At 37.4% G+C, this 16,517-nt stretch overlaps 1 protein-coding gene across 1 annotated transcript in view; it reads right to left on the minus strand.

The window, feature by feature from the left end:
* Positions 1-1,689: 1,689 nt before the first annotated feature.
* MBP (myelin basic protein) overlaps positions 1,690-16,517 on the minus strand; it is a 152,562-nt gene continuing 137,734 nt past the window's right edge. Inside the window, exons 5-9 of the mRNA XM_087707336.1 lie at positions 15,719-15,829; positions 12,470-12,505; positions 10,599-10,631; positions 6,930-7,052; positions 1,690-3,469 (exon numbers count right to left, since the gene is read on the minus strand). Of these exons, the coding sequence (XP_087563462.1) occupies positions 3,413-3,469; positions 6,930-7,052; positions 10,599-10,631; positions 12,470-12,505; positions 15,719-15,829 (360 nt within the window). The 3' untranslated portion in view covers positions 1,690-3,412. The remainder of the gene's footprint in view (positions 3,470-6,929; positions 7,053-10,598; positions 10,632-12,469; positions 12,506-15,718; positions 15,830-16,517) is intronic.

Here is a 16,517-nt window from a genome sequence, read left to right on the forward strand (position 1 = left end):
ATTTGAATACCTTTTAAATTAATGTTGCATGGTGGACCAGTCCCTAGACTAATGTATGATTTAGTTAAAATTCATATAAAGACAGCTTGATCCTACCAATATGGAAAAATTAATGGGTTGCAGAAAACAAAATGTTTCATGTACATAAATCCGACCCACAGAGAGAGAGGTAAAAAGTGGAAGCAAAGATGAATAATACATTTACTTGAAAAGTACAGACTTTGTTTTAGTGTTTTCTCGCTCGTAGCAATACTGTGGAATTATTTGCATAAGATAGAAGACACGTTATTGAATTTATTCATTGAATAATTCATTCACTATGGTAACTCTTTCCTGTTTAAGAATGATGATATTCAAATGAAGTTGCTGTTGCCACCATATAGTGTACTCATCCGAGTTGGTCTGTGTGAATTCAAAGTAATTTCTCCCTAAACGGGATCCATTGTATTGCAAATGTAGTGCATTTAGGTAGTGTATTAAGGATGTGCTTGGGTGGAATAATAGACAGTCTTTTATTTCTTCCTAAAAATGTGTCCCATAGGGGAAAAAAAATATAATTTGTCCTTATTGCATTTAATTTCTGTAGAGGGACGTTTTTAAAACAACAACAACAACAATAATCAATTATGTGAGAATTGCCATCTGAAGTATTACACCCTCGTGTATTGCTTAAGAATAATCTTTCATTAAGCAGTGAAAGATTACTTAGGACTTAGAAACTGCGTGCTGCTTCTTCAAATTAACAATGGGAAGATAAACATTGATGAGGTTTTTTTTTCTTATAGCAGTTCTGTAACGAGCATTTTTTTTCATGACATCCAAAAAAGAATACATTAATTGTTTCTCCCAAGGGCACTTAATTGCAAGGGGCACATTTGTCTATGTGTGTGTGGAGGGGGGGGGGGGGAAGCAGTGATAAGCAATGAGCTTAAGATTCAGTTCAAGGTGTCTCAGATGCAAGAAATGTCTGCAAATCTTCAATGTAGCCGGACCATTCCCAAGAAGATCAGAGAAGGTGTTAGGTTCACAAACCCTCATATTTAGCACCAGTTCTGAATATAGGTAGTCCTTGACTTTCAACCATTTGTTTAGTGACTGTAAAAAGTTTCAATGGCACTGAAAAAAATAACTTACATTGGTTTTTCACACTTTTGTAACTCTTGCAGCATCCCCATGGCCACATGATCAAAATTCAGGTGCTTGACAACTGACTCATATTTATGATGGTTGCAGGGTCCTGGGATCATGTGATCTCCTTTTGTGACTTTCTGACGATGTCAGTGGGGAAGCCAGAGTCACTTAATAATTGTGATACTAACTCAACAACCACAGTGATTCACTTAATAATAACTCTGGCAAGAAAAGTCATAAAATGGGACAAAACTGATTTAACAACTGTTTTGTTTAGCAACAAATTTTGGGCCCTGTGGTGGTTGTAAGTCAAGAACTACCTGTACAATGTAAAATGTGCCTCCTTTATAAGTTCAACGAAATGAAGCATCTTCTCTGACAAAGACAGATGAGAAGAAAACTGTGTTTAAACTTGCCCCTGTTGCTTAATTCACCATGTACTGTATTTTAAAAGGGATATAATCTGCATCCAGACTTCGTTGTGAACGTGATATGCTTTAGTTAGCTGCTTTGTACGTTTTCATGAAATATCTTTAAAAAATTTCTCCAAATGTCATATTAAAAGTTGAGTATTTTATTTTTTTTCAGGAGTTGAACTCATACACTTTAAAACAATACACTTAAATGAAACTCACTATTACGTTGTGGATACACAACGGGACGAGGCTACACATAGAAAAATACACATAGCCAGTAACATTTTGAAAGAAGATGTAATGGAGGGACGTATATATTTGTGTGTTGGTGCATGCTCATGTTTGTTTATTGGTTTTGGTATTTGGTTTTGTTTAGCTTCTGTATTTTTCTACTCTCTCATCTTTCATTGCTGCATATTAAGACTGTTATTTAAAATCTATGGTAGATTAAGGAGAACTATCAGCCATAGTATCTCTCTTCATCTCTGGCATTAAGTGTCAAGAAGTTCTAATATTATGTTGTTGTTTTTTAGCATAGCTTAAAGTAGATGCTGGCTTGGGCCTAAATGTATTCTATAACATATAAGCTCAAACAAAACTTTGTAAGAGTAAAAGAAGGCCTCAAGTAACAAAACAGGTTTTATGTTTTTAAAATAGTGCAATTCAGAAGAGCATTTTTCTTCATGTAGAGGGGCAAACCCATTCCCACATGCGTATATCTTCATATATGATCTGTTAATATTTTTACCTCTAGTTGTTAGTGCTAATGTCCATTACCTGCAGTGACACAAGTCTATCTTATTTTGGTTCACTGCTTGTTTAACTCTGCTGCAGTAACAAGACAACTACAACTACTAACTATGTGTGCAGTTACAATCTGGAACTTCATCACCAAAGGGCTTTCTGGAATGAAAAACATTAGACTTTTTTTTAAAAGAAAAACTATTCGCCGCCAAAAAGTTTACTTTGCAGCGAGCCCACTCTTCACATATCTAAGTCTAGGGTTTTCTTGTTCTTTGGGATTATTCCTTATTGCTATCATTGTTATACTACTCTAATTCAAGTTTGATATCTTCATGTCTCTCTCCCAACCACTCTTATTTCCCAATATGTTGGCAGTGACAAGCAATTGGTTATGCACAAGAAGTTGCTAAGACGTTGTATAATCCTTCTCCATAACCATTGCTTGGACCCATTGAAACATTCACAGCTGCCTTCTCCCACATCACAACATACCTTGTACTCCCAATGTAATATACCTTTCCATGACTGCCTAATCCAGTTAGGAAAAGAAAAACAAAAGGTGTGAGAGAAAAGGGATAAAAAATAAGAGCAAATAAAAATAATAAATCAAAGCCAAATCAAAACATTGGATAAACAGCCCTTACAACATTCTGCACGTGGTTTTTTTTTATTATTATTGTTTGTTTACAGCAAAGATCTCAAAAGATTAATTAATGACTGCATTAATTTAGGGTTATATTTTATGTGGTTAAAGGTTAGTGAAAAAGAAATCGGAAAGGGAATTAATGTTGCTTGTTCCTGAAAAATTAAAGCTTTATATTTCTTGGGGAGCACCTTGAAGAAGAAGAAGGAATAAGATGGGGGATTTTGTTATTTTTTCCTAAATAACGCTGACCGAAAGCTACCTTGCAAGTTTGGGAGGCTTTTGTTGTTGATTTTTCAACTCTTGGTCAGCATTTGCCAATATAGTTTTGCATATTCCTACTGCATGCATAACTCAACTGACATTAACAAATAGATTGTTTTTTTTTATCTAAGGAATTCGACAATTTGTTATTAATCCTTGGGGTAGCTATGTTATGAAGCAGAGAATGTAGCCTTTTAGTGACATCTTAAGTGTTTCAGCGCCTAGCAACAGGGGAGCCAGACCTTGACCCAGGTCGGGAACCGGAGCCTCCCTTTGGAAAGAAGAAAGAAGAAAAAGCAGTATTAAAATCAACATATGCAGCTGAAATATACTACAACATACATATTTTGTATATCCAATTCCATTCGGCCTGTGATTCAAAATAGCTCTCAAAGCAAGGTTCAAAACTGGTTGAACTTCGCTCAATAGAATTAGGATTCAATTCAATAAGGTGGCATCTTTATTATACTTCAGAAATGGCAGCTGTCACAAATCGTGGACAGCCACTGAGAAGGATGAAGCAGAGTTTACATTGCTTCCATTTCAAATTCAACACACACTTTCTCTATTTTCCTCCCATGTAATGGAGTTCTTAGCCTTCCATTTTCCAAGCTCATTTGATAGTGGCCGTTGTATGTTTGCAATTCTTTGCATTCCCGTTCTGAGTATTGACTGCCACTAATAGAACAATAGGGATGATGTATTGGATAAAGAATGGATAGAGAATAGCAATTAAATTTTGATTCACAATTTGGCAATTCTGATTACTTGAAATCAGGTAGTAGGTAAACAAAGCATTTTGTAGCATCTTCAATTAAGTTCATATAGATACTCTCTGTCATACCTAGAAAAACTGTGAATCCATCTTTTGAAAAAGGAGAAATAGTATTAACTCTAATGTTTGCCTAGAATTCCAAGTTTTTAACAAACATTCATAACAGTGAATCGATAATAATGTACTTTGCAAGAATAGTTCATAATCTCTGTATTTGTAATCCTGTTATACATTTTGCCTGTGTTCACAAATTTGAGAAAGAGAAATAAATCTGCAAATCTCATATTTTGACATATTTCCAGCACCAAATAATTTTGTGATTTAGCTTCCAACCCTAGTTCGATATTTCAGAAATAAAACCTTTGTACTTCCTCAAAATATAGGAAAAATTAAGGTGGTTCTCATAAACCCAGAATATTCCATGAAATCAGTTTCTAGTTCATGTTTTGAGTACTTTCACCCTCTCTACTACAGGTAGTCCTTGACTCACAGCAGTTCATTTAGTGAAAGTTATAACGGCATTGAAAAAAGTGATTTATGACCATTTTTCACACTTAGGAGCCTCGCAGCATCCCCATGCTCATGTGATCAAAATCCAGATGCTTGGCTATGGACTTATATTTATGATGGTTGCAATGTCCAAGGTTAGGGTTTGTGACTTTCTGACAAACAATGAGGAGGCCAGATTTACTTAGCAACTGTGCTACTAACTCAACAACTGCAGTGACTCACTTAACAAATGAGGCAAGAAAGGTGGCAAAATGGGGCAAAACTCCCTTAACAATTGTCTCATTTAGCGAGAGAAATTTTGGGCTCAGTTGTGGCCGTAAGGTCGAAGACTACCTGTAGTTGAGTGTCTTGCAAAAGTACCCTTTCAGGATGAATATTGCCACCTGTCCTTTATTCGTTTTGCAGCCTTCCTAGGAGAGCTGCAAAAGGAAGGCAGGAACCAGAAACAGAGAAGATTTAGCTCAGCAGCTATCAGATTGATTTAAAGGATTGGGTATTAAGGAACCTTGGTTCTCCCCCCCCCCCCCAATTTTTAAATACATGCTTCTGCCTATCTCCTGTTGCCGGGTGCATTCCTTAGATTTCTAAAATTTATGCTTCCATAATTACTTGTTGATTCAGAAGGCACCGTACTACCTTATTTCAATAATTCACTGTTCATTTTTAATCTCAAATTACTCAGCCACAACATTATTGCTTAGTTTCATAAATGACAGAGCACTGTAATTATACTTAATGGCTTATTAATTATGTTCCATGAATCATTGATTTCTATGTTATTGTAGTCCTATTAAATCCATTACTTGTCATGGAAGCTCTCCTTAAATTTGTTCTGGTTTTAGGAACCAGGGTTTTTAAAAAATATATATCTGGTGGAATATAATAACAGGGACCATTTCATGCTAAGTTACTGTCAAAAATAAACCTGTATTTTTGCCGGTGCTTAGAAAGAAGTTGGAGGGAACTTTTTTGGGGGTAATAAGAAGGCTGAGCAAAATAAAATAACAAAACTGTCTCTAATAGATAAAAATTATTAGGAGAAAACATAAATGAAACTGTCTAGGCTAAAAGCCCAGGCTATTCTGAACTAACTTTTACCAGCTCTAAGGAGAATAGTCAACAGTGGAAGTTGTGAGATTCTCAAGGAAAACATCGAAACTTGGCTTACAAAATTAGTAACATTTATATATTTGTGTGGAGGTGTGAGCAGCTGCTTTGAAACTGTTAAAACTGGGGAAAAGGGAAATATTTAAAACTGAAGAAAATGAGAAAATAATAATACAAGCTTTAAAAAAGTGAATGGAATATTTTTCCACATGTACTTCAAAGGGAACAATATTTATTTTAGCGGAACTTCATTCTCCAACATCATCATTTTGAAGATCTAATTCACCCAGTTCTAATATGAAGTAGTTCCTTTTTTCTCTCAGAAAAAAATCAAAAAATTCATAACCTGCAATTTGGACAGATCTTTCCAAAATATCCAATTTGTATAATTACTAGTGCATAACATCGCCAAAAGCATTGCTGATTTTTTTTTTAAAGTTGTTAAAAAGTTGTTGTTATGAACGTTTAATTTTGTATAGTACAGCAAATCGTTATTTACTCATTGGCTGAGAGAGTGATAGGCCCATAGTCACCCATCCAGTGTTCATGCCTAAGAAGCTGGTATAGAGTTATGGTTCAGGTATTGGACCGATATGAAGAGGATCCAAGTTTGAGACTACTCTCATTTTTTCTACATTTGAAACAAAATTATTAAACTATAAATTTCTAAAGCTCTTTATTTCACTCAATGCATATTAACATCGAGTTGGGGGCAAACTAGTGGTGGGATTCAAAACTTTTTACTACCAGTTCTGTGGGTGTGGCTTGGTGGGTGTGGCAGGGGAAGGATACTGTAAAATCTCCATTCCCTCCCCACTCCAGGGGAAGGTTTCTGCAAAATTCCCATTTCCTCCAGATCAGCTGGGACTCGGAAGGCAGAGAATAGATGGGGGGTGGTGGTGGAGCCAGTTAGAGGTGGTATTTACTGGTTTTCCAAACTACTCAAAATGATTGCTACCAGTTCTCCAGAACTCGTCAGAACCTGCTGAATATCACCTCTGTGGTAATTCATGGATCTGACATTACTTTTCCCTATGTGATGGGATTCCATCACATAGATGGATTTTGTTACATATACTATTTGTATTTCTCTCTGCTTGGATGATTCTTTACATTTAGACTGATACTAATAGTAGTATTTGCCTTAGTTTAGATTTTTTTAATGTTGTAATCAGACATCCAAACTGTTTTCCTCTTTCCAATCTTTTAGACAATCGCTTAAGACTATTTCCTGGACTGCTTGAATGAATGCAATATATATTAGCAATAGATAAGGAACATTTTCTTATCCCTGCATAATGTTGGTTACTTTTGCTATTTTTAGAAGTATTATCTTTACCAGTCTAAACAATTTAGACAGTGTGCCCTGGCCATCATAGCGGTATCCTTTGTGCCCCTTGTGAGCATATTTATGCTCATAGAATTTGCCACTTCCATATCCAGGTCTGTGAGTTTCGCCACCCTGCAAAAGAGAAAAGCAAAATTACAAATATCGGTAGATTGCCATTAAAATGCAGAACCATCCTTCAGGAAACAGTACTAAATGATCAAAGGCTGAATTGTATCAAAGAATATGGCTGCAGGCCTAATGTCATTTATCCTAGGGAAGCCACTGGCTTCTGTGCGAAAGTTTATAGCTCTGTGTCATAGATAGCAAGCAGAATGGGATTTTTTTTTTGCAAATAACTAGTGATGAAAGAAAATATTTGAACAATTATTGAGAAAAAAGATACTTGGGGAACATTTCTAGCAGAGATAGTGGAAGGTGAATTCAATTCCATTAAAATTGACATTCTATATATACAACTTATCTTAGCCTAGATTCCCATTGTTTGGAAATTGCCTGAGGTGATAATGATCCATAATTACTTATATTACAATTACTCATTTTTGTATTCATTCTACCAAACAGTAACAAATGAGAGCACTTAATGGCAGACTATCAGAAGGAGATGCTGGTACAATAAGTGCATCCATCTTTAAAGAATGAAATCCCTAGAAAATATTATATTGAATATTATCCAGAAAAACAGAAAAAAATGGGACATTTTGAGCAGGTACTTACAGATCATTGACATCCGCTTTTGAAAAGCATTATTAAAAATGAACGAAAGAATTGTTCAACATAATTGTGTAATTGTATGAAGAGAACAAGTAATTCAAAGAATTTCCAAATAGTAATCTGCTTTGTAACTAGTTCTTCAAACGAAAACCTCATTTCCAGCATTGGTAATATGCAGCCTTAATGATAAACTTATGAAAATTGCCTCAGCCAACACATTACAATTATGTCTTTATTTTTAAGTGTTTCCTATCAAAGTAATGACCTGGCTCAACCTTCCAAGCAGCAAGCACATCCAGCAAGTTTTCTATGGTTTCCAACTGTTATTATGAAAAAAAATCAGTAGGATTACTGTGTAGATAATTAAGGCATTTCACCAGGGATGTAAAAAGCAGTTAGTATTCACTTCTAAGAGTTTGCAAAAGGGTCAGTTCATAATAGGCATTGCCAACACTCCATGATCATATTCAAATGCAATCTTATTGCAAATTACTGGTCTATGACTGGTCCCTTCTGTTTATATCTTTCTTGCACTTCTACAAAATTCAAGGTGCTTCAGCCATAGTCTTGTAAATTTGCAATAGTTTTCATAAATACCTTGTGGGCATTTTTACCCAAAGGCAAAGTATAGAATATTCTACTTGGGTGTAAATTAATGGAACAATATAGTTATCTTCCAATATCATTTTATAGCTGAGCTTCCTGATGGAGATAACAATAGCACATAAACTTATATACCACTCCATACTGCTGTACAGCACTTTCTGAGCAGTTTTCTCCCAACGATCTGGATCCTCATTTTACTGAGACTGTTCTAGGTATCCGTTGGGTGAAGTAGCTTGAAACTGCTCTCAGCTGGACTCTGCCTATTGCAAGTCCTTTGGACTTGTCTGAGGCCCAATTTAGTATGACTTCCTAGAGAAAAGCTATGAGGGATCTAAATGGGGAAGAACAGCTTTGGGTTAACCCAAGCAAACTTGAGGGGCTGTGAGATTTGGGATCAATCAGGTCTGGAGTTGGGACAATATAAACCCTTCCCTCACCAGCCACAAATCCAAGTATCTAACTCTGACAAACTTTCATAAAGTCTTAAAGTCCTGGGATTTTTCCCTAGAGCATTAACCAATGATATTGGTTAAGCTTGTCCAGTAATCATTTTGGGATGTTTGCAAATTGGTCTCAATTGTGGCATAGTGTTGTATTGTTGTGGCTTTCTGTTATTAATCATTCTATTTATAATTTGGTTAGTCTTACGTCAGCTATCTAAAGTCGCTCTTTGTGAGTTGGGAGTTAGATATATGAATAGAAAGATGATGGATGGAAGATGATTGTAGATATATACCGAAGGTATAGATTTAGATAAATTCATTGTCACATCGCCTTAATGTGAACACTCTCAAGAAAAGCCACTTTAAGATAAAGATTAAAAATTGTGGATTATGAACAAGAGGGAGAAATAATCTTTGACTTTGAAGCTCCTTTGTCTGGTTGTCACTAACAGTACATTTTTATAAGCTTACTACTCTTTCTCTCAGCAAGAAATTACCATATTTTTGGACTATAAAATGCACCGGTGTATAAGACGCATCAAGATTTCAAAGAGGTAAGTAAGAAAAATAAGGTTTTGTCCTTCCCTGTCCCCAGTGGCACTCTGCAGGCTCCAGCAGGGCTGGAGGAAGGCAAAAACGCCTCCATTTTTGCAAAACATGGCTCATTTTTTGCAAAAATGGAGGCATTGTTGCCTTCCCTCAGCCCCACTGAACCCTGCAGAGTGCCACTGGGGCCTGAGGGAAGGCAAAAATGCCTCTATTTTTGCGAAAAACGACCTATGCTTTGGCCGTTTTTCATAAAAATGGGATGTGGGGGTGGGACTTCGGGAGCCTGTATTCGATGTATAAGATGCACCAACATTTCTATGTTCTTTTAGGGGGGGGGAAGGTGTGTCTTATACTCCGAAAATTATGGTAATCTGTTTTCACAGACATTTGATGAACAGGGTGACTGCTTTAAGTGACCTTTTTAATTTCCAGAGATATCCCAATCCATGATAAGAATCCAAACTGATAGCTCTACCTCCTTTCAAGTCTGACTAGCATTCTGGTCCTCTCTAGCTCCAGGGTAAAGACATGGAGCCAAGTACATAAAAAGATTTGCCCAAGGAAGAAAAAAAAATGTATTATTTGTTCTCTACATCAGGACTCCCCAACCCCCACTCTGCAGACCGGTACTGGTCCATGGCCCATTGGGACCTGGGCTGTACAACTGATGGGCAAGCATATGAAATTTTACTTGTGCATGTGTGGGATTAGGTTGTGTGCACGTAACCATCCCCTCCTCCACTGCCACTAATGCCAATCCATGCAACCAGAAAGGTTTGGGATCACTGCTCTACATCATTATCATAAACACAATTCGGCTTTTCCTACAGTTTCATATTTTACATCTTCATTTTTTTTACTTTAAAAAAATGGTCGAAGAATGCGTAACTTCTCAGTATATGACAATGTTGTAAATATAGGGCAAATCCAATAGAGTACTGTGCTCTTGAACCCATAAAGAATTGGAGCTTTGTACCGTTCATAGTAGAAACCCACCCTTTCCTTCCCCTGCCCCTCCTCCGTCCCACGGACATACAGAACATTTAGGGAACCTTAAAAGAATGCAATTTGCCATGCAGTGAAGGTGCTCTGTGCTCAGGAATCTTAATTTAAGCTTGACTCATTTCAGGATAAAAGCAAGCAATAAAATCATGAATATAAAGAAACTGCTTTGGAACCAGGAATGGATCAGTAAGAGTAAAGCAAACAAGCCAAAGAATAAATAAAAGAATAAACAAATATATACTGGAATTCTGCATCAGCTACAGAAAAGCAAGACAGCAAACTGATGCCCTTTGGGCCTGGGGAAAACAAAATAATTGCGAAGGGAAGCATGTTTATCACCTACCCAGCTAAATCTGCTGAAGGATAATCCTCTCCCCTGCACATGTAAGAAACAAACAAAGTGACATGATAACCACCATGGACTTTAAAGACACTGAGCATGCCAACAGCTGGTAGAAAAGGATTATCACAGTCGGTTGTGTGGATTAAAATATCTGAAGTCCAAGATGTTTGGATTGCAGTTGTGATGTGGGACTGTAGAAGAGTTTACCACATTACACCTTTCAGATGTTCATCATAAAACCCATTGTCTAATGTGTACATCAATTTTACCAAAGGGATTGGTTGTCTGTCTATTGCAGGATTGTTCACAATAAAGCATTTCAAGTGTTGTTGTATTTTTGAGGACAATGAACTATGGTCCAATGTTCTGCATAATGAGTACTTTTCATCCACCCACAGTCTCGGTCTCTGCTATTTTATTAGGTCAGAATTTGAAACAAGGTAGTTTGGCTTTCTGTATTCAGAAGCTGAAGCTGTAGAGAAATTTGAGGGGGGAAATGGAGCGAGTAAACTGTGGGAGTGGTTGTTGTGGGGAAAACAGGAGAAGGAAGAAATAATTGGTATGTTTTCCACCTCGAGTTGTATATGAAAAAAGGGCAGGATAAAAATCTAAAAAGATCCTGTGCTTGTAAAGATTAAATTGGATATTGAAATACAGGGAATCCTTGGCTTAATATCCCAATTGAGCCCAAAATTTCCATTATTAATCAAGGCAGTTGTTCAGTGAATTTTGACACAGTTTATGATCTTTCTTGCCATACTTGTTAACTTGTTAACTTACCAACATGGTTGTTAAGTGAATCTGGCTTCCCCATTGACTTTGGTTGTCAGAAAGTCACAAAAGGGGACCACATGACTTCGGGACACTGCAACCTTCATAAATACATGCCAATTGCTAAGTGTCTGAATTTTGATATAGCAATAGCAGTAGCAATAGCAGTAGACTTATATACCGCTTCATAGGCCTTTCAGGTCTCTCTAAGCGGTTTACAGAGAGTCAGCATATTGCCCCCAACAATCTGGGTCCTCATTTTACCCACCTCGGAAGGATGGAAGGCTGAGTCAACCCTGAGCCGGTGAGATTTGAACCGCTGACCTGCTGATCTAGCAGTAGCCTGCAGTGCTGCATTTAACCACTGCGCCACCTTGGCTCTTCCTAGTCACGTTACCATGACTAGGCTGCAATGATCGTGAGTGTGAAAAACAGTCATACGTCACTTTTTCAGTGTAACTTGGAATGGTCACTAAAAAAAATGGCTATAATCAAGGACTACTTGTAACAAGCCACAGAATGCAAAGAATCATTTCATCCTGTCCTCCGGAGGGAGCCAGCACAGCCTTAATGCTTAAGACTGTTTCTAATTTCCATTTATCTGGACTCCTTTGCTTGGTCATCAGACCTTGGTGGCCCTGGCTGCTGTTTCTTAATGGAAGTCAGCTTGTACTAAGGCCTCTCTTGTTTATACTTGAATAATCAGTGGAAGGGGCAGCCTCATATGTATCACTGAGATCTAGCTGGTATCAAGGAAGAAGGGGAAGCCCACTCCAAAAATGTGGCCAACCCAGGTTTGGGTGTGGCATCAACCACGACCTCAGGACATTTTATAATCCATGTGAATCTTGTGGTTTTCAGTGGTGTTGCCTTGTTAATGAAGTTGGGCATGAAGGATCAGATAGGATTGCTACAGCAGCACAGACTGTGGTCAGATGTAGGCAATAGTTTTTTAAAGCAACCCAATATGCGGTAAATGCATCATTTAGACTACATTGGACTGGAAGGTTATTGAAGTATTTTTTTTTAAAAAAGGAAACCTTTCTTTCTTTTCTTTATCACAGGTTTCGTAGGTTAATATATTCACAGCAAGCACTTACTTTTGCCTGAAGAGGAGGAGTTGTTCTGGGTGACACCTGAAAATCAATTTAAAAAAATAATAATTTGCAAATATATACTGTATATTTGGAATCTCTCTCTCTCTCTCTCTCTCTCTCTCTCTCTCTCTCTCTCTCTCTCTCTGTCTCTGTCTCTGTCTCTCTGTCTCTCTGTCTCTCTCTCTCTCTCTCTCTCTCTCTCTCTCTCTCTCTCTCTCTCTCTCGTGTGTAATTCCATGGTTAAGTTACAAATGACCAATAGATGGCAGCAAAGGCAAATTTTTCTTTCTCATTACTGCTATCTAGTGGGTGTCTAATTTTCTGCACCCATACCTGGTACCCACCTGCTTTTCCATTTTCTTCCCAACATAATCAGCTAATTAATACATTGAGATGTTTAGATATGACTGAAACTGGTGACAAAATGTTGCACCGATTTTTTTTTCCATCTAAAGTTTTCATATTTCTGCCAATATTGGGACTTGTTTAAATTTTAAATTAAATTCTTTTCTTCATGGGACAGGTTCTTGAAATCTGAGTTGGTTGTTACTTTAAGCCCCTTTCTCAACTTTAGCAGATTGAAGAATTTGGACTTCAACTCCCAGAATTCCCCGGTCAGCCATGCTGGCTGCGGAATTCTGGGAGTTGAAATTCATGTCCCTTCAACCTGCTAAGGTTGTGAAACACTGTGATATGCAAATAGTATCAGCATTCAGGAAGAGGCTTATCATTACAAATTAAGAAGCCTTCCTAGATAGCAGGGATTCACTGGTAGGCCATGTTGATAAGACATCACTCAGTTCAGCTAACCGTATCATTGTGGCTTGCTCTTTATCCATAAGTAATCCCGCCACAAACAGCTGCAGGGAATAATGCTGGCTTGTCCTACTTCTTGTTTAATATAACTTTGTCCTCCTATTTAACATGCTCAGTGATGTTTATTGGCGAGTTTTCCATCTTTAAAAATTTGGAGGCCTCTCTGCAAACATTTCTTAAGCTTGTTGTTATCTCATTGTCTGTTCGGTGGGCATAGGGAGAGGCATGCATACAAATACACCGTTATCTACCAGGATCAGAGGTGGGTTTCTACCGATTCAGACTGGTTCGGCCAAGTAGGTAGTAACTCGGCCTGCCATGCCCCCAAACCAGTTCTCTCGGCAGCGCCATAGGTGTCGCCATCTTGTTTTTTGCTTCTGCACATGCGCAGAAGCATTTTTTAGTGCTGCACATGTGCACATAACGTGCATCAAGCGCATGTATGCCACTGAGTGAACCGGCAGTAGCAGGAACCCACCCCTGATCAGTATGTGCTATTGGCTAGTTATAATACAGACTAAAGCTTCAGGATTGATAAAGATTGGTGATCAATACCACTATTAGACGTGTTTTAACTGATACATAATTAGTAGTTCCTTGCTGTTAAACTTTCAATCAAAGCTATTTGAATGGGATTGCATGGCCCTAGCATTTTTTTAGGAAACCGCTTAAATCTGCTCAAGCTCATTACAGGGACATCAAACATTAGAAGGGTTATCCGTGTCACAGTGCTGTTCTCTTCAGAACACTTTTGAAGTCCCAAAGCCACGACTCTTGCAACCAATTCTGTTAAGTATGTGATACTTCTCAGACAGATCTTGTCATTAAAATCAGCTTTATAACGCCAAGTGAGAAATTAAGACTTAGCTACCAAGTAGTAATTCGCGTTCTTCATCTCAGAAGTAGCCAATAAACCTGGGCTTTTGAATCATGATGTGGCATACTTTGCTTTGAAGCATGTTACTAGAGAGAAAGGAGCTGAAGACACCTATTACTTTCACCACTCATTCTGTATTCATTGTAAATTTATTTCACCTCTAAGTTATCAGATGGGATTGCACAATGTCAGATTAGTTCATCTTTAGGAGTTTGAATGTCTGTCTGCACTTTTTCAGAAGTTTGGAAATTTATTTTGAATAATAGCAGCAGCTGTTCAGGCACACTTCTGTCTGTATGACTGGAAGACTGGGTTTATACAGATGAATATTAGAGATTTACAAATCTCTATACAATTAAAGAAACAGAAAGAGTCTTTTAAACACTATCTATCTCTCTGTGTGTGTGTGTTGGGGGGTATGTGGTGTGTGTGTGGTGTGTAGTGTCTAATAGACTACTTCTGATCTCTCTCTCTCTCTCTCTCTCTCTCTCTCTCTCTCATCTATCTATGTATCTATCTATTCATTCTCTCTGTCTCTCTCTCTCTGTCTCTCTGTCTCTCTGTCTCTCTGTCTCTCTGTCTCTCTCTCTGTCTCTCTCTCTCTCTCTCTCTCTCTCTCTCACACACACACACACACACACACACATGTTACATAAATTCAAGGCAATATGACCAGTGAGTGATGATCTCAGCACTTAAGAGTAGTTTCTCAGCTTTTTCTCTGGGATTGTGTCTTAGTCATAGTTTATTATTCCAGTATAGTGGTCAGAATTCCCTCCTTAGATCTAACAATAATAGCCAAGAGATGATCCCATAACTGCAGAGGTAGCCTAGGTATTATTTTCAAATCAATCTGATATAGGGGGAAAATAAATTACAAATAGAATAAATAGTTGAAATATTTTGATTAACCCTGGGGAATTTATAATCTAATCCTATAAATGATGATTAAGTACCAGAAAGTTTGCCTAAGCTCAAATATATTGATTATCTGAAACAACTCCCACATGTATACGTAGGTTAAATCCACAGATAGGCACATGAGTGCACATAAATGTGTGTTTACACATCTCTACCCAAAGTGGTTATTTATTTCACTGTAGTAGATGGTTTCCTAAATTCTTTTGAATTTGTAGGACATATCCTCCTATGGAATAGAACAGAGCTGGATTTATGGATAAATAGCACTAGCACTTAGACTTATATATTGCTTCATCATGCTTCACAGCACTTTCTAAACATTTACAGAGTCAGCATATTGCCCTCAACAATATGGGCCCACATTTTACTGATCTCAGAAGGTTGGAAGGTTGAGTCAACCTTGAGTCGGTCAGGATCGAACTCCTGGCAGTGGGAATGCAGAGTTAGCCTGCAATACCACATTTTAACCACTGCGCCACCACATCTCTTGGGAATTAAAGATTTCCATACCCATTGAGGCCTGTGGATGAGAACAATCCCTTTGCAACTCCCGCCTACCAAAACTACTTGGAGCCCTGGCAGTTCATGTTTCCCCAAGACATAAAAGTAGAAATGACATAGAAGAAAGTAAAACTTACAATGTTCCTGAAGAAGTGGACTACTGGGTTTTCATCCACATAGCGTCCATGGTAAGATCTTGGATGAGGCAGAGAACTTACGTGGCTAACTCTGGAGGCATGGTGATAGTCCTGAAACACAGGGTAGGGTCATACCTGTAGATCAGCATGTATTCCGAAAGTAATTAATGTTCCCCTCTTGAAATCAAATCAAGAAAACAACATAGATGTATCCATTTAATTGTCACAGAGTTGCATTTGATTTGATAAAAACATAACATTTTTAAAAACTGAAAGTTGGAGCTATATTTCCAATGACTATTACATTTATAGCAAGGGACGTGCTGTCTGGAGAATTCTGGGAGTTGAAGTCCACAAATCTTAAAATTGCCAAGGTTGGACACCCCTGATTTAGAGGCTATTGCTAAGATGCTTTAATTGATTTATCTCTTAAAGCTCATTTCTTTTCAAAACTAACTCTTTATGCTTTAATTCCAAGGACAGGAAAGAACTCATTTGGAAAAGAATAACTCTTCCGGTTTCCAAGCAAATACTTTTTTTTTAACTTCTTCAAAAATCTCTCTTGAAGTTCAAGCAATTTGAGATTGTTTGTATGCATATCAAATATAGTATATTGTTATTAATTTGCAATCCAGTTTCCTCCATGTATCTACCTATTGTTCAATTGCAAGGATATGAAGGATATGGAATACAGAACTCCTTCCAACTCTTTTAGCAAAATGGCTGTACGAGGTCTCTGTAGTTTTATTTATGTACATAAATATTTCATTTATTTATTTATTAAATTTGTTTGGTGCCC

Source organism: Thamnophis sirtalis, unplaced genomic scaffold (genome assembly GCF_051295495.1).
Source record: "Thamnophis sirtalis isolate CommonGarterSnake01/CBP01778 unplaced genomic scaffold, rThaSir2_p1.2 scaffold_2, whole genome shotgun sequence".
Lineage (NCBI taxonomy): Eukaryota > Metazoa > Chordata > Lepidosauria > Squamata > Natricidae > Thamnophis > Thamnophis sirtalis.